The following is a 22,172-nucleotide window of genomic DNA, read 5'->3' as shown; positions in this document are numbered from 1 at the left end:
CCTGAATAACTGTATGTAATTGGGAGATCAAGCTACCCCCTAAGAGAAGCAAGGAGGAGCATTAACAGGATTATTTTAAATAGGCCTTTTGTTATCCTTATTGCAATGAGGCCTTGAATTCTTCATCTAATTTCTTTCATTGACTAAAATTATCATGACCCCACAGTTACTGTATCCAATCAGAAGACCAAGCTATAGATATCAACTCCTGAAATTATTTTCCTCCTATGAAAGAACCTACAGGTATCCTATTTCTTTGTTAACTCCTTTTAGGATGCTAACTCCTTTTAGGTTTAGCCAATTAATCAATGATGTAATCCCATACTAATTTCTTCAGGGATGAACATGTTTTATGGCATCAAGGATTCATTAGGAACTGCCTCCCTTACGGCAGTAAGTTGTCTAGAAACTTTGCCTGTCTTATGACATCTTTACCTTTATATAGCTATTCATTAGGAACTTACCCTGTCTTATGGCGTCTTAAGTTCCTCTAGGGAATGCAGAACCTGAGTCTATCCCCTTCTTAATTGCTAAAACTCCCTTCTAGAAATTAGCCTGCTGCCAGCACTGTATAATAAAATCTTTATCTCTTGATTTGGAGATGGTCTATGTAAGAGACAAGTATTTTACCAAGAACTCTACAGACTCACTGATGAAGCCAGAAAAAATATTTTTATTCATGATTTTGCAGGAATTGGGTGTCTAAAAGAATAAGCACACTGTAAAAGTATCAAAACATAATGTTTTAATATCCTGTTCCCAAAACACAGGTCCTTTCCCTGATTCCCCATTGACTGGGTATTACAGAGGTTATAATCTATCAGGAATGCCTAATCACTCCTTTGAGTATTAGTATCCACCCCTGATTATATCTCCCATTTCAGAGACCCTAGTCCTTATTTTCTTTTACTCTTACTTGGGTGTGCATAAACCTCTTCTGCATTTAATAGCATGTTTCCTATTCTAATTATGACTTCCTTCTATAAGTTTCATCCACATTTGCCTAATCTTTATGTTTCATTTCTTAAGTTTCAGTTTCATTTCTCAAATTTGTTTCATTCCTCTGATTTTTCTTTACATAGCTCTGTGGAACTCATTCAATTCTCATAATCCAGGCCTACAAATTTTTTTGAGATACTTTGCCACCCTGGCCTAAAATCCCAATACATATCCCCATCCCATCAGGAGCAATGTCAGAGAAGAAAAGGGGGCATGTTTGAGAGCTGCCAGGGAACTTGGATATGAATCTTGCCTCAAAGTATTATGAATTCTGAGGTACCACCACACATTTCTTAAATTGGCTAAGATGATAGGAAAGGTAATGATAAAATGTTGGAAGGGATATGGGAAAACTGGGACAGTAATGGAGTTGTGAAATGATCCAACTGTCTTGGAGAGCAATTTGGAACTATGCTCAAAAGGCTATAAGACTGTGCATATCCTTTGATCCAGTATATCCTTAGATCCAATCTCTACAGGGTCTGTATAGTAGCTCTTATAAAAGTGTTTACACTTTTATAAGAACTTGCAAAAGAAGGGAAAGAACCCACATGTGCAAAAATGTTTGTAGCAACCCTTTTTTGGGGACTGGAAATTGAATGGATGCCCATCAATTGGGGGATGGCTAAATAAGTTATAGTATATAAATATAATAGTAATATAGTATATAAATATAATAGAATATTATTGTTCTGTAAGAAATGATGAGCAGGCTGATTTCAGAAAAGCCTAGAAAGACTTACATGAGCTGATGCTGAGTAAAGTGAGCAGAGCCAGGAGAACAATTGTATACAGCAACAAGATTATATGATGATCAATTATGATGGACTTGGGTCTGTTCAACATTGAGGTGATTCAAGACAATCCCAATAGACATGTGATGGACAGTGCCATTCATGTTCAGAGAGAGAAATATGGAGACTGAATGTGAATCAAAAATCAAAATCACTGAATGTGATCAAAAAGATCAAAATCATCTTTGTTGTTGTTGTTGTTTTATTGTTTGCTTGCTTGTTTTTTCTCTTACTCGAGTTTTTTCTCTTTTGTTCTGAATATTCTTGTCTAGCTAGAAAAATTGCACATGTTTAACCTCCATCACATTGTTTATTGTCTTGGGCGGGGGTGGGGGAAGGAGAAAACTTTGAACACAAGGTGAATGTTTAAAACTATCTTTGCATGTATTAGAAATAAAATACTATTAAAAATAAAAACATAATAAAGCACCAACCCTGAAGTCAAGAGGACCTGAGCTCAAATCTGGCCTCAGACACTTAACACTTCCTAGCTGAGTGACTCCGAGCAAGTCACTTAATCTTAATTGCCTCAGCAAAATAAATAAATAAATAATGAAAACATAAAGTTCTGTGTGGTTATTGGCCAGTGGAAAGTGGATCAGCTTTTCTGTTCCTTCCTTAGAATTCGTATCCCCAGTTCCAAAATGTTATCATCCTTCATCACCAGCATGCCGGGCCATTTTCAGAGACTAACATTGCTGTAAAAATACAAACATTTTTAAACTTTCTTCTTCCCTTAAAATACTAAACAAGCTTTTCAGCCTCATCCTCTTACCTAAAAAAAGTATCTTGCCAACCAAACCTGCTCCCTCACTCCCTACTTTTCTATGAAAGATCAGTAGATGAAATTTACGGATGAGTGATGGAAGGTCTCCCCTCCCTTGCTTCTTCTCCTCTTTCCCTATTCAGACTTTGAGAATGAGAATGAAACCTTCTAGAACTTAGATGAAACCAGACTATCACACATTCGCCACCTTTTGTAAAAGACCTTTCCTGATCTCATTCTTTAGTCATTCAATGATGTCCAACTCTATGTAGAACCATGGACTTTGGATTCTCTTCTATATTTCATCTTCTATCTCTTCTTCTTGTGCTTCTTCCCTTTCCCATATTTCTTCCCCTTTGGCTTCCTCCATGTCTTTCACCTTATGTCAATTATATGCAAGTGTGTGCTGGGAAACATTTTACAATTGGTTTTCTGGTGAGGAGGGAACCCACCAATGACAAAATTTTAAATTTAATCTGTATCATTAACAATTTTCCATCGCTTTCTGAAGGCTAGACAACAATCAAAACAATAAAGCAAGTCTTGATTTTTCTACTTTGACAATTTCCAAGATGTTAATGTTCACACTGAAAATTTAACAATTGACTCAAGAGCAATTGCAGCTGGCTTTAGCATAGCCTTCCCACTAAGTCTTTATTTTTTGTCTCTCTCTGCAGGATGTTGCCAGGTTCTGAGTGGCTGTCTCAGCAGCTGGGCCTGGAAGGATTAAGGCCTGGAGTTTCTTCAGGCCTGCTCCTGTTCTTCTTGGCACTTAGCACATGGATCCTGGCTCAGGTCTTGTCCTCTGTCTACAGATACTACAACATCTGCCAATATTTTAGGTGCTTTCCCCAGCCACCACTTCAGAACTGGTTCATTGGCCACCAGGGGATGGTGAGTAGAGACACTTGGGCCAAGATCTGGGGACATCAGTATGTACATGAACTAGGAAACAGGAATAGACTAAGTATTTAAGGAGTCTGAGCAGTTGAGATATTGAAATGGGAAATAAAAAGGATGAGGAATGGAGCAAACCTTCACAAATAAAGGGTAATCTGGGCATCTTGTGCTTCAGAAGTCCCAGGTAATACAAATAAAGAAAAGATCCCTCTAGAGTTATTCATGCTCAGAACATGCTTAAAAGGGACACAAAGAAAGTGGCTGATTTCTCAGCAACATGTGAAGATACAAGAAAGGCAAGAGCTTTGGTTGAATGGATGTCCAGAACTGAATACATCATTCTGGGCTCCCAATATGCTTTCCCAGGGGCAGAGGACAATAGTGCTCTCACCTCCCTTGCTGTGGATAGCATGCATTTATTTATGTAGCTTTAGGGCACATTTGTTTTTTTGGCCATTATGACACAATGTTGATTCCTGGTGAGTATGGATCCAATAAAATCCCCAGATCTTTCTCAAACAAACAAGTTCCAATTTCATCTAACTATACCACAATCTTGTCTTTATAATCCAGATTCTCTCATAATTATATGTATGAGAAAACTAAAGCCTAGGATACTCTGATTACAAATATAGTATTTTTCCACTAGAGTAAACTGTCCCCAAGAACATCATGAGAGTCTTTGACTAATGTCTCATTCAAATTCAGCTATATTATAAATTATAGCAATATCTCCCACAAATCATATCCTATAACCAGATGGCATTTATACCAGGAATATAGGGATGGTTCATTATTAAAAGAACTATCAATTGTGCTGATATCAATATCATATCAATAACAAAACCATTTTTAAAAAATCACATGAATTTCTCAATAAATACAAAAAAGATTTTGGCAAACTATAATATCCATTCCTTTTAAAAAATATTGCAGTGGAGTCTTTCTTAAACTAATAATTTTAAGTGGTAACTAAAAGTATGAACAAACATTATTTTGTAATAGGGACAAATTTGAAGCCTTCCCAATTAGATCAGGGATAAAGTGAAGATATTCATTACCAACATTATTCTCCAATACTGTACTAGAAATGGTAGCTATTACAATAAGACAAGAAAAAAGAAATTGAAAGAATAAAAATAGACAATGAGGAAATAAAAGTATAACTCATTGCAAATGATATGATGGTATACTTAGAGAACCCTTGAAGATGATATGATAGTATATTTTGAGAATCAGCTAAAAACTGGTTGAAACAATTCAGTAAAGTTGCAGAATATAAAATAAACCTACTTTAAATCATCAGCATTTCTATATAGAACTAAAAAAATTTTGCAGCAAGAGACAGAGAGATTACATGTAAAATAACTTCAGTCAATATAAAATATGTGGGAGTCTACTTGCTAGGACAATCTCAGGGAATATATGAACATAATTATAAAGTGTTTCTCACACACAAAAAAGTCATATAAACAATTTCTCATGAGTAGACTAGACCAATAGGGCAATAAGGTGGTACTGTGGAGAGAACACTAGATTTGGAATCAAAAAGATCTGAGTTCAAATCCATTCATGATGAATATATCAGTTATTAACTATATGGCTTTTGATAAGTCACTTAACCCTTATTTCCCTAGTTTCTGTTTTGGAAAATGAGGACACACTGGAAAAGGAAATTGCAAACCACTCCAGTATCTTTACCAAGAAAACCCCCTGAACAAAGTCCATGGGTTTATATAGAGTCAAACATGACTGAGCAACTAAACTGAGCAAACTAAACAACAGGCCAAGCCAATTTATCAAAAAAATAAAAATAAAAATTCCACTCAAGTTAATTTGCACATTCAGTGCCATACCAATCAAACTATGAAAGAAGGATTTTATAAAACTAGGAAAAAATAGTAACAAAATTCATCTGGAAGAACGCAAGGTCAAAAATTTCAAGAGAATCAATGAAAAAATCAAAATGAAAGAAGACTAGTAGCTCTAAATTTTAAATTATGATAATGATGATGATAATCAACAACATAATCATTAAGAACTAGAGTAGTGGATCAGTGGGATAGATTAAGTACACAATACACAATAAATTACCATAGTAATCTGGTGTTTGAAAAACCCAAAGATCCAAGATTTTGGCATTAGAACTTAACATTTGATAAAAACTTCTGGGAAAACTGGAAAGCAGGTTGGCATAAACTAGACATAAACCATTTAATGGTGAATAATAAGACAATGTAAAAAGGCATAAATGATTTAATCTTAAAGGATGCTATCATAAGTAAATTATGAGAGCAATAGAAAAATGCACGTCAGCTCTATAAGTAAGATGTTAGGGAAGAGTTTATGACCGAACAAGGAATAGACAAAATTATGTAAAGTAAAACTGATCATTTTTATTACATGAAATTAGAAAGCTTTTACACAAACAAAACCAATGCAGTCAAAATTGAAAGTAAAATAGGAAATTGGGAAAATAATTTTACAGGACGGTGCTCTACTAAAGCCTTAATTTCTTTTTTAAATAATATTTTAATAATATCTTTTTATTTTTCAAAATATATGTAAAGATAGTTTTCAACATTCACCCTTACAAACCTTATATTCCAATTTTTTCCCTCCCTTCTCCCCTAGACAGAAAGTAATCCAATATATGTTAAATATGTTCAATTCTTCTACTCATATTTTCACAACTATCATGATGATAGAAGAAAAATCAGAAGAAATCATGAAGAAAAATCAGATCAAAAAGGAAAAAATAAGAAAACAAAAAGCAAGCAAATAACAACAACAATAAAAAAATACTATGTTGTGATACACATTCAGTACTCATAGTCCTCTTTCTAGATGCAGATGGCTCTCTTCATCATAAGAATCATAAGTCTTTTGGAATTGTCCTGAATCACCTCATTGTTGAAAAAAGTCATAGCCATCATAATTGATCATTGCATATTCTTCTTGTTATATACTTATGTTCTTCTGGTTCTGCTCAGTTCATTTAGCATCAGTTCATGCAAGTCTCTCCAGGCCTTTCTGAAATCATCTTATAAAGACCTAATTTATCAAATATAGGAAACTGATCCAAATTTGTTAAAAAAAAAAAAAAAAAAAGAGAGTCATTCCCCAGTTTATCAATGGTCAAAAGATATAAACAGGTACTTTTCAGAAGAAGAAATCAAAGCGTTCAATAATCACATTAAAAAAAAAATCTCTAAATCACTATTGATTAGAAAAATGCACAGTAAAACAACTCTAAGATACTTCCTGGCATTTCCCAGATTGGCTAACATGACAGAACAGGAAAATGATAAATGCTAGAGGTAGTATGGACAATTGAGACCCTAATGCATATGTTGGTAGGATTGTGAACTGGTCCAATGATTCTGGGGAACAATTTGGAACTATGCCCAAAGAGTTATAAAGCTGTTCTTACCTTTTGGCCCAGCAATATATTACTAGCTTTAAATTCCAAAGAGATCAAAGAAAGGGGGAAAGGACATATTTGTACCAAATATTTAGAGCAAATTCATTTTATGATAGCATAAATAGTGATCTATTAGTGTCAGATCAAATCAGATCAAAAAGGAAAAAATAAGAAAACAAAAAGCAAGCAAATAACTATCTATCAGAATCATATGCACAACTAGTTCAGCATTGCCCAGTTGATGGGACATCTCATTTTTCAATTTTATGGCTGTTTGATGGCTATTTGGAAGTGAGGACTCTTACTTTTGGTTTATTTATAGATAGACTTCAAAGAGGAAAGTGTGAAGAATATGCTCGATATTGTGACCACTTTCAGGGAGGTCTTTCTACTCTGGATGGGACCTTTCTTCCCAATGATTACACTCTGCCATCCTGACTACATTCGGCCTGTTACTTGTGCATCAGGTATGGAAATTTTAGAGATAGAAGTTACTTTGGTGGGGCAGCTAGGTGACACAGTGGATAGAGTACCAGCCCCGAAGTCAGGAGGATCTGAATTCAAATCTGACCTCAGACATTTAAGATTTCCTAGCTGTGTGATCCTGGGCAAGTCACTTAACCCCAATTGTCGGGGGGGGGGAGGGGAAGTTACTTTGACAACAATTATCACAGCTTGGCCCTGGAATCCAGGTTTCCTCAAAGAGCTTTCTCTAATGATCTAGACCTTCTCAATCATCTTAATCTCTTCTTTTTCTTATTATCATATTATCATATTAACCCCACACACACTTCCATATTATCAAGTCCTCTGGACCCTCCAGGCTCAGAAGTTCTATTCTCAATATTCTGGCTTCCTTCTCTATCTATGTGGCTCAACAAACCAATTGAACAACTCTTTATTAAATACCTGTTGTAGGCACCTCTATTTCTCTATGTAGTCCTCTGTCTCTGACTATTGCCCTGTTTCTATCTTTCATTGTACTCACTCATTTCCTCTATCTATTATTCTCTAGTCTCACTGACTTCATCAATTCTCCTAGGGCTTCTTGTTCCTTTTGTCTTTCTTCTTCCTTTAGCCTTTTTCGGTCTTCTGTTTCCATTTCATAGTCCCTATTTTTTCCTAACATTGAATGACCATTAACTTTTCTTTAGATATATGGAGACCATTCCAATTCTATATTGGAACTCATCTCTGAAACCATCTATAGCGACAAGTCTGGAAAGTGCCTGAGTTATCTGAGTTGGATTGATTCCATGTTTGAAATCATGTCATCATATTTGTAGTCATGTCCAAGATGATGACTGGTCCCTGATTGGGACTGTAGTTAAGGTTGTGTCAATAGGGGTTTTGAATTATGTACAGAACTATATTTAGGAGCCCTGGATCATAATTATATGGAGGTATGTAAGTTCCTGTTTAGAGGAGTATCTGGACCACATGTGGAAATATTTAAGCCAAGTGTGGCCAGCGTCTATGTCATGGCTTAGGGTATAAAGCATCTCAGCTATAATTTAATGACTTATCTGGGCCTAAGACATATGTGTGCTCTCTGTAGAGTAGCTGAACCATATCCAAGAATATCTGAGCCATATCTATGGGAAGAGAGTTAGAAGCATATGTGATTAGTGTCTGCACTATGGGGTTTGCAAGCAATGTCTCAGGCTCTTTCTTACATACGTGAAGGTTAGAATTTCAGTAATTGTCTTCAATATATCTAAAACATGTTTGGGTGATACCTGATGACATACCTGGGGTCATGTCTAGATCATGCCTGAGTTGTTTAATGGTGACCCATGTGTGGGTCCTAGTCAAACATTAGCTGGTCCAAGGTTCTTGGGATATTTTCCAGGATCTTCTCTGATCCAGATCCATCCAGCAGATCAGCATTTATCTGGTTGTTCTCCTACTTTCATTTTCTTGTTCTTGTTTCACTCACTCTTCCACCTCCATGTTGCTCACTGTTGTCCTCTTGTTCTCTTTGTCCTATCTGGGCCAGAGTTTAGAGGGCGATTGTTTTGGTGCTGCATAGAGGGAAAGAAATTCCAGGCCCTGACCTTTCAGCATGAAACCTTGAAACCTGAGACCAAGGCTGTGCCTCTCTTTGGGTGATATATCTTATGGCATATTCCTTACCCCATTTCCTCACTATATAAGGATATATGTAGAAATAAAACTACTATACATGTATGTCTACATATTTATAGATACATATATTTGTATTATGTATGTGTATATGTGTACATGTACACATATCTATATATCTATATCTATATCTATGTTATATATATATATATATATATAGAGAGAGAGAGAGAGAGAGAGAGAGAGTGCTACCCCCTTTGAAGAATTTATCTCTCTCAACAGCTCATATTGCACCCAAAGATCAGTTTTTCTATGGATTCTTGGAGCCTTGGCTGGGTGAGTAATGAGTGTGGTCAGAAATAAGACCAGGAAGCAGGAATAAAGCCTAGGGAAAAGATTCCCAAATGCCCTTAGGCTAAGGGCCGGGGAATCCTGGGAGTTAAGTGTTTGTAAACAAGACCTGGTGGTGCAAAGGAGACCTGGTGGATTGGTATGTCTAGCCTGAGCTAGACTTTATGGGAAAAAGACTCAAGACTAAGTAAATAGTGAGATAGGAGGCAGGTGGGTGCTGTTGAGTCTGGGGCTCTCTATAGGAACTTAAGCTGGGGGCTCTGAGTGGGCAAGGAACTGATGGGCTTCTTCCACCTCCTTCCCCCCACAGGGGATGGGCTGCTCCTGAGCAGAGGAGACAAATGGACCCGGCACCGGAGTCTGTTGACCCCAGCCTTTCACTTTGACATCCTCAAGCCCTATGTGAAGTTATTTAACCAGAGTGCAGACATCATGCATGTGAGCCTGGGGAGGTTAGAAGTGGGCTGGGGGGGGGGGGGGGGAATGTCACCCCACAGCTAAAACCTACATTGAACACCTACATGGTTACGACAGGTAGGATAATGGACTCAGAAGAGCTGTAATTAGGACAAGATGAGTTTTGTCCAAGGGCAACAGACTTAGAAGGTTCCAAATATAGAAACTGCTTGTGATGGAGTCCTCTAGAAACAACAAAAACTAAGAATCCACTTAGTAAGAATAATCATTTCAAATTTTAAAACTACCAGCTGGTAACAGGGGTCAGCTCTTTCCCTGCTTCAGGTTATCCAGTCCCCATCAAGCTGAGCAATGACCTGACACTCATCACATAGTCTCTCCTCCCCTGCTGAGGGCAGAGTCACTGCTATATGTGTCAGGGTTGGTTGATAACACTTTCCCAGGCACTAAAATGGCTAGCAATGTATGGCCCTGAGACATCACACCATCCACTCTCTCTTGCCATATGTAGCCTGGCTTGAGAAGAGAGGCAGAACTCATAAGCAGCAGCATCCTCTGGCACCTTTCACATGGTCGATAAGTTTTGAATACCCAAGACACCTTTGAAGACATACAGGAAGTCAGGAGCAGAGCAGGAGAAAGCTAATTTCTAGTTCTGGCTCTCTTTGTTCCCATGACCATTCTCAGGGGGGCCCAAAGCCTCACTGCATTCTCCATGACCAAGGTTTGCCTCTTGCCCTCTCTATGTGTCTGAGATCATCAGCTCAGATCTTGGGAGAAGGCTGGTCCCATACTTTCTCTCTCTCTTGAACAGAAAAAGTGGAGGCGTCTGTGTGCTGAGGGTAAAAATCACCTGGACATGTTTGAACACATCAGTCTCATGACCTTGGACAGCCTGCAGAAATGCATCTTCAGTTACGATAGCAACTGTCAAGAGTGAGTGCCCTCCTGGGTCTTGGCTGTGGGGACTCAGGAACTGGAGACGATAGGGCTCCATGTGAACATGGAAAAGTAAAACTCCAGTCTGGGAATGTGCAGTACCAAGGCGGAGATCTGCAACAGTCAAGAAGGAGAGGCAGCTGGGCTTAATCCTGTAACCTAGAGTTCCCACAGATGAGTAGCTACTCATGACTTTAATGTCTCAATTCCTGCCCCACTTCCTTAAGAAACACACTGCCTTGACACTTCCCCAGACCAATCTTTTTAAGGGAAGGCACTAGAGAACTTTTCAATATTGACTATTTGCAAGCCAGGCATTTCCAAGACAGGTTGAGCATAAAAGAGGTATTTAACTATGGCACTGCTGTGCATTATTGATTCAAGTCCCCATTGACAAGTCTTGAGCTCATAATTAGGGAGTCATTTCTTTTTGCTTCTTCTTCAGCAAATTTTCCACCTTCTGGGTCTCCAGTTTTCATTCTCTTTCAGTATTAAACATCTTTTCCCTTCTAATTCTCTTCTTGGTTCTATTGTTTGAGTTCTACTTCTCCATAGGCAGGTGACTAGGTAACTTAAGAGAAGAGACATATATGCTAAGGAGGACTGTTGACTGGGGAAGGGCAATAGAAGGAAATACAGAAGACAGTTGGCCCCATGTGATCAGATATGATGAAACAGAATAATGTGTTAGCAAATAGGTAAGGAGGGTACATTATCAAAGGTTTGTGCAGTGGCCATAGATTTAGACAGATATTCAGCACCATGTGGAAGACTCAGTAATAGATATTTAACTTTTGTTTTTAAAAAAATGTTTTAAGTACACAAAGGTACAATTATCTTTGTAATAGGAGATTCTTTTCAGAATTTTTTCTACAAAATTACCTAATAATAGTAAAACACAATAAAATATGTCACACACACAGAGAGAGAGAGAGAGAGAGAGAGAGAGAGAGAGAGAGAGAGAACAACAATTAGATGGCATAATGGATACAGTGCTAAAAGTCTGGAGTCAGAAAGACTCATCTCCCTGAGTTCAAATCTGGCTTCAGATACTTACTAGTTGGATGGCCCTGGGCAAATTATGTAAGCCTGTTTGTCTCAGTTTCCTCAAATGTAAAATGAACTAGAGAAGGAAATGGCAAACAACTCTAGTATCTTTACCAAGAAAACCTCAGATGGGGTCATGAAGTCAGATGTGACTGAAATGATTAACAACAATAACAACATATGTATATATATGCAACAAGATAACATGTTTTATAGTAACATTCCATACAAATTAAATGTAGCCTTCTTTCTATTTGGATCATAATAGAATAATTTTCTGTCCTGCTACATTGGAAAGAAGACTATCTTATAAAATTTATTCTTATTGTCTTGCTGTGTTGATGTGATGATCAATAGATAATAGGAATATATGTACATTTAATATGATGTGTGAATCATTATTCCATCTAATATAGTCTCACACCATTAATTTCTTCATAAGGTCTGCATGCCCAAGGTTAATACTGAATTAAGACAACACTGTTGTTGACTAGTTTCCAACCATCAAATCCCCAACTTGTTGGGCACTCATTTTAGTCATGTCTGGTGCTTCATGATCCCATTTAAGGTTTTCTTACTATCTCCTTCTCCAGCTCATTTGACAAAAGAGGAACTAAAGCAAACAGTTTTAAATGATTTGCCCAGGAGCATAGAGCTAACATGTTTCTGAGGTCAGATTTGAACTCATGAAGATGCATCTTTGTGCTTTCATGTCTGGCACTCTATTCATTGTGCCACTTAGCTGCTATCATTATCATCATCATCATTGCTGTTGTTATTATTATTATTTCTATAAATAGGCAGTTGTCAATCACCATGACAAGGACACTGTCCTTATACAAGAATTTACTCAGACTTCTGGGCTGAATTTTCTTATATGGTTTTGGGTTTTTGTTTTTTTAGCCCTAACACTGACTGGATTTATTTTTTTTTATTATAGCTTTTTATTTACAAAATATATTCATGGGTAATTTTTCAATACTGATCCTTGCAAAACTTCTGTTCCAAATTTTCCCCTCTTTTCCTCCACCCCTAAAGAGCAGGTATTCCAATACATGTTAAAATATATGTTAAATCCAATATATGTATCCATATCCACACAGTTATCTTGCTGTACAAGAAAAATTGGATCTAGAAATAAAAAAAAAAACCTGAGAAGGAAAATAAAAATGCAAGCAAACAATAACAGAAAGAGTGCATATAAAATTGACAAGACTTAGCAACTGATTGACTATGAGGATTGAGTGATAATGCAGAATTGAAAATGACTCAGGTAGAAAATCTGGGTATTTGAAAAGAGGATGATGCCATCAGAAAAGTTAGAAGGATATTTGAGTTAAAATAAAGGATAAGTACCTTTTTGAAAACCTTGAGTTTGAGGTGCCTATGAAATACCTCTTTGGTGATAGGGTAATAAAGTTTAGAAGAGATTGTATTTGTTTTACAGATATCATTGGACCACTGAATCTACAATCTGATGAAAATACTGAGATAGAAAAGAAAAAGACTTAGAACAGAACCTTGGGATGTACAAACAGATAAGAGATAGAACAAGGGCGTTGATCCAGAAAAGCAAACTGAGAAATAGCTATCAGAAAGATAAGGAGAAAAATGAAGAGAAAATAGAGTCATGCAAAACTCAAAAAGATAGAATATCCAAGAGGAAGAAATGTTCCATATAGTATTAATGAATTTTATCAGAGAAGTAAAGGTGTGAGGGTGGAAGAAATACAGAACAATAGCTCATGGTCTTTAGCTAGATCAGGTAATTGTTTCTTTAATGAGAGAATTTTTCACGTTTGCACTCAGAAAAAGATGTTGGATAAGGCCAGAGAGGAGAGAGAGAGAGAAACAGAAAGACAGAAAGAGATAGAGACAGAGACAAAGAGAGACAGACAGAGACAGAGAAGGATAGAAAGACAGAGGAGAGACAGAGACAAAGAGAAATAGAGAGAGAAAAACAGCAACAGAGAGAAGCAGAGACAGAGGGAGACAATTAGAGCCAGAGTCCAGAAAAGAAATAAGAGTTGTTATCTTGTTATCCTGGGCAAAGAGTAGAGTCACTCAGAGACTAGAATGAAAGATATAATATATCATCTCACATAGTGGGTTGTATTGTAAGTAACTCAGATTCTTATGACACAGCATATATCAAAGGGCTTGATAGTGGTCAAGAACATCTGCATCTTATTTTGCTTACTTGTACTTTTTTGCTACAAAGGATAGTTCTATTAATGGTTGCAGTAATAGTAATTAGAAATTGATGACAATCTTTAAAAAAATATTTTTTTGGAAAAAACATACTTTAAAAACTTTTTCATATTTTTGTATTAATCTTCACATTACATTTCTTGCTTTGTAATGTCTATAATTTTATATATAACTATGTGCATCATAATTATGCATATAATTACATGTATAATATTAATTATGTTAATCAAATGTTTAGTTGGTTTAGTCATGTCCATCCCTTCATTACCCCATTCAAAGTTTTCTTGGCAAAGATATCAGTTTTCCATTTCCTTCAGCTTATTTTACAGATGAGAAAACTGAGGCAAACCAGGTTAAGTAATTTGCTCAGGATCAGAAAAATAGTAAACATCTGGGGCCAGAACTGAACTCAGTTCTTCATGACTCCAGGCCCAGTGCTCTATCTACTGCATAACCTAGCTGCCCAATGTAACATATATTATGTAATTATTTTTATGTAATATATACATATAGATCCAAATTTTACTTTAAAAACTATGTTACTTGTCAGTGATTCTTTCTGAACTGTCTTCTGTTCTTCTGTGCATTTAAAAATATTTCAGACTTTTTTTGACATCATTATTAATAAGCTTCATCTTCTCCCAAACCCTCCTCCAGTTTATAACCAAAAGAAAAAAAATCACTTGCAACAAATAAATAGTCGAACAAAATGAATCCAAACAATGCTCATATGCAAAAATGTGCTGGTTCCACAGTCAATCCCAAATATTCCTCTTCATTTCAGGGTAAGTAGACAAAAGGCAGTTATACAATGTCTATACATGCTTCAAAATGCAGTAGGAATTGCATCAATTAATTATACCACATGCTCATATGGAATGTGTTGGAATGGTTTCATTGGTTTCATTAGAATGGTTTTCATTGGATTTCATTACACTTTTAATCATCTCTTCATGGTGATGAAGTTTATTTTGCTTGTAACTATTCCCTCTCTAATCTTGTCTCTTTTTAACTTACCATTCTTCTTATCCCATCTTGTTTTTCTGTTGAGTTTGAAAAATTTCTATACCAAACTCTTTGAGTGTATCTGTTTGTTCAACATTCTTCTGTTCATTTCAGGTGAGTGAGCTTGATCTGATCAATAACCAATGAATCAGGAAACATTATCAACCATGTGCTAAGCACTATGATAAATGATGCTTACTCCCTCTACCCCTTTCTGTATATAAGTATACTCTTCCTCATGCATCTTAATTATGAGAAATAACAAGTTCCATGTCCTCATTTCTCCATTCAATGCTACTATATTCTCTTTATCTTCCCTTCTCTTTTCCAATCCTCAGAATAAAATGAATACATTTCCGAGTCCTCTCTTTAATTTGTTTAACTCCCATCATACCATTTGAAAATGTTAGAATTTTAAAAGAATAGTTGTTTCTTGTTCATCTAGGCTATATTTTGGAGTATTTTGAAATCTAGAAAAAAATTTTATCCTACTTACTGTCTCCTTTAGATTAATCATCTCTCCAGCTTTAGTTCTTCAAATGGGGCTCTGTGATCCCTGTTAAGTTTCTAGGCAGGATGGTAAACCCTGATGGGACTCATCTTGATTCCCCAGGAATTCTTTATCTTTTTATATTTCCCAAAGTTAAGCCTTCCACAATCCCTAAAGTTCAAGGTATTGAATCTTCAAGGTCCCCCATAACATTGCAAGACAGAGTATTAGGGACTTTGAGACCCCAATCTGGTTGCCTAATCTGTCCTAATCTGAATATTGCTGCACCGTTTTAGTCCTGTTGGCTTCTAAGGTCCTGGCACTTTTTCCAGCTACTGTGGAGATTTCTGTGAGAATCCTGTACTCTCCCTTTTTCTAGACACAAAGCCTTACAGGTTATAGATATCTAAGGACCACCTCTGATTGTGCTGGAAGGTTGCTTGTTTGTACTGATGCTGATGCGGTTGACAACCCCATTTCCTGTAGTCATGGGATTCTGTCCAAATTTTTTTTTTTTGGAAATTCTTGGAAGAGAGAAACCATTTCCCATAGTTTTTCACTGGATTTCTTGATCATTGTGCAATTGTGTATGAATTTGTTAGAGTTAGTAGGTGGGAGCTGGGTGTTCTATCTCTGTCTAGACTAGAAATCTTTACCTATTTCTTAGGCATGACTATGCCAGAGCTCATAAAACTGGGAGAGTCTAAGATTACAGTCCATTGTAATAATAGTTTAGGCCAATAGCTGTATGTTTCAAGAGGAAGGGAAGAAATTGCCTTAGGCTACCTCTCTAGCCACCCTATTTCTCTATCCAGAACACACATTATATGAAAAAATGTAATATTTTCAGAGAATGGTAGCTAGAATGATGAAGGGACTACAGATAATTTTGTAAGAACCTCAATTGAAGAACCAAATGAAGGGATAATTGGTAATTGTCTTCAAGTAAATGGAAGGGCTGATAAGTGAAGAATTAAATTTGTTTGGGATACCAAAGGGCATAATCAAAAATAATGAGTGGAAATTCTAGAAGTCAGATTTGGATTGGATATTAAAAGAAAAAAATTCCTAACAGACAGGTCCTATAGGTCCTAAAGACCTGTAACAATAAAAGTGGAATTTGTAAATTCAGAAAATAGTAAATTTCCCCTCACTTGGGGTCCTTAGAAAAAAGGCTAAAATGATGATTTCTTGGGGGATCTTATATCATGGATTCCTCTCCGACTAAGATTAGTTCTGAAAAGCCTCAATGGATGGATAGGATTGTGGAGACCAAAATTGGTTTGAGACTGGAGAAAGATAGTGATAGTGATTGGGACTGGCCATTTTGTGGTGGAATTAATTTGGAAGCACATTAATTGGTCTGAGTTCTTTTCTGAGTTATGTGGATTTTTTTCCTGTCTAGCCCAGAGCCTAACCCTGTTCTTTCTACTTTATTCAGAAAGCCAAGTTCCTACATCTCTACCATCCTCGAGCTGAGTACCCTTTCAACAAAACGTCTCAATCAGGTTTTTCTACACTGGGATAGACTGTACTTCCTCACCTCAGAGGGGAGACGCTATTCCCAAGCCTGCCGTGTGGTACATGACTTCACAGACACTATTATCCAGGCCCGGAAAAAAGCTCTTTTTGAGCAAGGGCCAGAAGCCTTTCTCAAGAACAAGGGTAAAGGCAAAACCACAGACTTCATAGATGTACTGCTGCTGGCCAAAGTAAGTGTATGAGTAGCTGAGTGGGAAGGATAAAATTTAATAGTTTTGGGAAAGAGAAAGGAGGTATTCAGGTGCATACAAAGGACTTCTCTGGAGAGAGAACATCATTGCCCTGTAGTATAAGACTTGGAGATCAGTGTAGGTAGAGGTAGATAACTTGGGCCTTCAGTAAAACCATACTTGACTTTTGCTATCTCCTTCAAAAGCTTTTTTTTTCTCCTCAGAGGCCCTAGCCTTTACAGAATCATATTAAAAAGTGCTTGTGTGAGGAAGGGAAAGGAAAAATTCTCTCTTTTTTCCCCTCCTATTAAAGATAATAATAATAATTTGGTGTGGAATTGTTCTCCTGGTATTATCAAGAAGTTTACCATAATAGTTAAGAATAACAGCTAATATTTATATACCACTTACAAGTACTAAATGCATTATAATAAGTCTTATGTCATAGATCCTCACAACAATCCCTGGAGGTAGGTGCTATTATAATTCCAAATTTACCTGTGAGCAAACTGAAGCAAAAAGAGATTAATTAATTTGCCCAGTCATAGAGCTATTGTCTGAAATTGGATTTAAATTCAGGTCTTCCTGACTCAAGGCCTAGACTCTATCCAGTAACACCTATTTGTCCTTGATATATCCAGGGTTATCTTTAGCAATGGTTCTGGATATATCAATAATATCTTTGAAGTTCTAAAATAAGGAAACTCTAGCTCAGATTGGGTAAATAATCAGCCCAGAGTCTTACAAATAGTAAAAAGCAGCCCTGTGATTTGAGCCCAGTTCCCCTACTGCCAAATCCTCCTCTCTATTTCCAGATAATTTAGGCAAATTTCTATGGTTGGCTCTATGTACATGTTCTTGTCTCCTGGCTTGGTTAAGTACATCAGTGAGGTGTTTAGAATTCTAATATGTCTAGAAATAGTTCTTCTCATATTAGGGCAATCTTGTGCAATCTAACTATATCTAGGCATATCCCTGTGACTTGTTTTACAATTCTTGGGGGAATCTCTCAGATTCCAGGTATATTCCAGCGCATCTGTGGGTAGTTCTATGTATAGCAAAGAAATCTACATATTCTGGGCAATTAAGTGGCACAATAGATAGAGTCCTGGATCTAGAGTCAAGAAAATCTGAGTTCAAATCCAGCCTCAGACATTTATGAGCTTACTTAACCTGTCAAGTCACTTTGACTCTGTTTTCCTTAATCCACTGGAGAAAGAAATGACAAAATCAAGAAAATCTTAAGGATAATACTGGTATGCTATGATCTGTGAGGTCATCAAGAGTCAGAAATGGTTGAACAACAAAAAACTTATGGACCTCTTTTAAGAATAACATTTCTAAATACATAAAATAAAATACATGAGAAAACAAAAGAAAACCATTATATTAAATTTTTTAAGCATATACCTCAGCCTAAGAACCCCAGGTGAGAGCATTCCATACATTTCTAAAAGTAGATGAGATTCGTGTAAAGTCTTTTCAAATCCAAGAATCTATGGTTGTAAATGCTGCAGGAACCTTATAGAAGTTTGGTTCTAGGTGGACCTGAGTGGTTTCTGACAGTTCTACAAACTTCTGGGTACTTCCAAGTTGTATAAGAGCTATAAAAGTCCAGAGGATGGCTTTAAGTATAGCCAATGTTTCTGGACTTAGTGACAAGTTCACAGGGTCAATTAAATAGGTTCTAGGGAAATTCAGTGACTCTAGGTAGGTGTACTTGAAATGCCTGAATATAGTGGAAGTACTGATAGGTTCCAGGAGTAGAGTCATACAAAGTAAAATAGAAATCCCAAAACCCCAAAATGTGTACCTATTCCAGGATGAAGATGGGAAGTCTTTGTCAGACAAGGATATCCGGGCAGAAGCTGACACCTTCATGTTTGAAGGTAAGCAGGCAGAGGGAGATGGAGGGACAAGAATTCCTGTGGTTAAAATGAGATTTCTTTGTTGGGATCCTGATTAGCCCTGGTATCTCTGACCTCTTCTTTGACTAATACTGACTTAGTCATATGGATATATTTCTTCTCCTGCAATGGGTGTTTCTAACCACCCTATCTCCTTTCTAAGTTTTTTTTCCTCTCTCTCCCTCCTAGGGCATGATACAACTGCAAGTGGCATCTCCTGGTTATTCTATAACCTGGCCCAGCATCAAGAGTACCAGGATCGCTGCCGCCAGGAGATAGAAGAACTCCTGAGAGGTCGTCAACTAGAGGAGATTGAATGGTCAATACAGGCTGAGGCTGGGGTTGGAATCATAGGGTCAGGATTAGGGATTCCCAGTAATGAGAGTAGTCAAGGTCTAAGCCTCTGTCTACTCTGTCCACAACCAGAAAATTTCCAAATGAATCAAACCCAAATTATAGCAAAAGCTAGCATTTATATAGCTCTTTAATGCTAGCCAAAAATTTTACATGTTTTCTCCTTTGAGCCTCACAACAACCCTCATAACCTCTATTTTATAGATAAAGAAACTGAGGGAGACTGATGTTATCTCATATGCTAAGAGTTACTGAGGAAGGATTCAACTTCCCATCTTCTTACTCTAAAATCTGCACACCATCACCCAACTGCTTCCAGTGCCCACACCAATATGGTTGAAATTAATCTTTGGAAGTCAATGACAAAAAAAGAAGTTGATCACTTCCATTTACAGAAACAACTTCTCACATACTAAAAGAAATAGAAAGGTCACCCTAGATAGTTAAGTTGCCCAACCTATGGCTATTTTCAATTTAACTTAACATAGGGAGATTTTCTATGTTAAAGACCCATTCCCACATCCTAGCCTCTATTGTTCATCCATATTTTTGTAATATCCCCCAATTTCTGATTACAAAAGTCCCCAAGCTCTATTAACATGTTCCTCGAGTTAATTCCTTCCTTATCACCCCCTTTGCCTCTTTCACAAGAATTGAAAGGGTGTGTCCTCCCCTTCCATCTATGGGGGTGAACTGACAGTTCTTCTGTTCTCAGGGATGATCTATCCCAGATGCCCTTCCTGACCATGTGTATCAAGGAGAGCCTGAGGCTGCACCCACCAGTTCCTGCTGTGTTACGCCGATGCACCAAGGACATCAAACTACCTGATAGTAGAATTATTCCCAAAGGTGCCTTGACCCAATCCACATAGCAATAGGAGGCAGGGTCAAAGAATGGGAGAGGGGAAAGTTTGGAGAAAGAGAAGATGGAACTTGGAAGCTGGTGGGTTTTACTATAGGAATGGGCCAAGTTAATCACACTGAAGAGGCTAGAGGGTCAAAGACAATCATACTGAAGAAGGTAGAGGTCATATCCATGCTCTTCTCTCTTCTCTCTCTTCTCCTTACCTATTAGGGATTATATGCTTCATCAGCATCTTTGGAACTCACCACAACCCAACTGTGTGGCCCAACCCTGAGGTACAAACACCAACCCTTTATTCCCAAGGAAATCTAAACTAGGGGTTAAGAATACTTATATTAGATGAAACGAACCTCAGAAAGATCAAAAAGAACATTCCAGGTAAACCTTTCATAGCAGATCAGAGGAGAATAGGAGGTAATAGCTATTTATCCTGATAAAGATTTTGTTCTGATCTAAATAAGATCCTATTCTGGGAGAAGAAGCCTGTTGACCTTGGGTGGATGTGACCCTGAAATAAACCCTACTAGCTCCTATAAACTTGTCCCTGTGCCCCCAGGTCTATGATCCATACCGCTTTGATCCTCAAAACACTCAGAAGATGTCACCCCTGGCATTTATACCCTTCTCAGCTGGACCCAGGTGAGATCAGAACATATGTCTGCCCATTTAAATCCATGGGAGATAGCCTCATCCCTCTAGGTCAGTGTGGGCAGCACCAAAGCTCCAAAAGAGACCCCACTTCTTTGGCATGGGAGACCCCAAAATAATATCTCACTAATATCACACACATGGGAGTGATGTGAGGGAGGGGGCAGTGTTCCCAGAAGAAGTTTGACTTTAAGATTCCTCCACCTTGAACAGGAACTGCATTGGCCAGAACTTCGCCATGTCTGAGATGAAGATTGTGGTGGCCCTCACTTTGCTGAGATTTCGAATCCTCCCTCATCAGAGTCTCCCCCGAAGAAAAGCAGAGCTCGTCCTCAGAGCAGAGGATGGACTATGGCTGACAGTGGAGCCACTGCAGCATTCCTCCAGTTCTGAGACACGCCTCCAAAAAGACCCTCAGGATTAATGTATGGGCATTGTCTCTGGTCTTGGGTAGACATGAAAAACTGATGGCTGCCTTTCTTTCCAATTATTCCTCTTTTTATTGTTATTCTTTTAAATAGAACACACTTTTGCACTTATATATTGGCATTCATTGCAAGTCTCTATGCCAAGAAAGCAATGGGGGGAGCAAGAGATAGAAGCCACGGATTTGTCTTTTCAAACCTAGTCTCTAGGAAGAGGCAAGAAGGAGGTAAAAGATCTATATACTCTAGGACTTCAGTCTTTGGAACTCTTATTCCCTAACCTAGGCACAATAGTCATAGTGACAAATCTATCTGTATTAATTATGAATAATTGGACTACTTGATCTATAAGGTTCTTCCAATTCTATAATTATTAAACTTTCTGAATAATCATAGTAATTAACTGGAGAGCTAGATTAGAATTAGAACAGCAGATTCCCAGAGTAGGAGATGATATCAAAGAGTATCCATCAACATCCAAACCTAAACAGGAATCTCTGATTGATCAGCCCTGACAAATGTTCCCAGCTTCTTAAATTGTGATTTAAGATTCCCTGTGGGGTTTTGTAACTGAATTTTGGTTGCAAATATTTGTATATAGAAAGAATCCTGGATATATTTCCAAACTAGGTGACAAAGCAGATAGAGTGATAGACCTGGAGCCAGGAAAACCTGAATTCAAATTTGGCCTTAGATATAGTCTACTTACACAAATAAGCAAGTCACTGAACTCTCTATCTGCCTCATTTTCCTCAACTTTAAAAATGGAGCTAATGATAGCATGCACCAGCAGAATTGTTGTGAGGATCAAGTGAGATAAGATTTATGAAGTA

General features: G+C 37.4%; 1 protein-coding gene across 2 annotated transcripts in view; it reads left to right on the top strand.

Annotated features, from left to right (window-relative positions):
• The window catches only part of LOC111719567 (cytochrome P450 4F2-like), a 29,236-nt gene extending 7,584 nt beyond the window's left edge, over window positions 1–21,652 (top strand). The window contains exons 2-13 of one of the 2 annotated variants that reach the window (XM_031947945.1): window positions 3,237–3,453; window positions 7,206–7,350; window positions 9,251–9,304; window positions 9,630–9,757; window positions 10,551–10,672; window positions 16,870–17,140; window positions 18,963–19,029; window positions 19,237–19,366; window positions 20,117–20,250; window positions 20,477–20,541; window positions 20,823–20,905; window positions 21,128–21,652. In XM_031947945.1, the coding sequence (XP_031803805.1) occupies window positions 3,238–3,453; window positions 7,206–7,350; window positions 9,251–9,304; window positions 9,630–9,757; window positions 10,551–10,672; window positions 16,870–17,140; window positions 18,963–19,029; window positions 19,237–19,366; window positions 20,117–20,250; window positions 20,477–20,541; window positions 20,823–20,905; window positions 21,128–21,338 (1,626 nt within the window). In that variant the 5' untranslated portion in view covers window position 3,237 and the 3' untranslated portion in view covers window positions 21,339–21,652. The remainder of the gene's footprint in view (window positions 1–3,236; window positions 3,454–7,205; window positions 7,351–9,250; window positions 9,305–9,629; window positions 9,758–10,550; window positions 10,673–16,869; window positions 17,141–18,962; window positions 19,030–19,236; window positions 19,367–20,116; window positions 20,251–20,476; window positions 20,542–20,822; window positions 20,906–21,127) is intronic. The other variant, XM_031947946.1, reaches the window with a different exon arrangement.
• The last annotated feature ends 520 nt before the right edge of the window (window positions 21,653–22,172 follow it).

Source organism: Sarcophilus harrisii, chromosome 1, assembly GCF_902635505.1.
Source record: "Sarcophilus harrisii chromosome 1, mSarHar1.11, whole genome shotgun sequence".
Lineage (NCBI taxonomy): Eukaryota > Metazoa > Chordata > Mammalia > Dasyuromorphia > Dasyuridae > Sarcophilus > Sarcophilus harrisii.
Note: the sequence above shows the minus strand (reverse complement) of the source record. Positions and strands in the feature narration are given on the sequence as shown.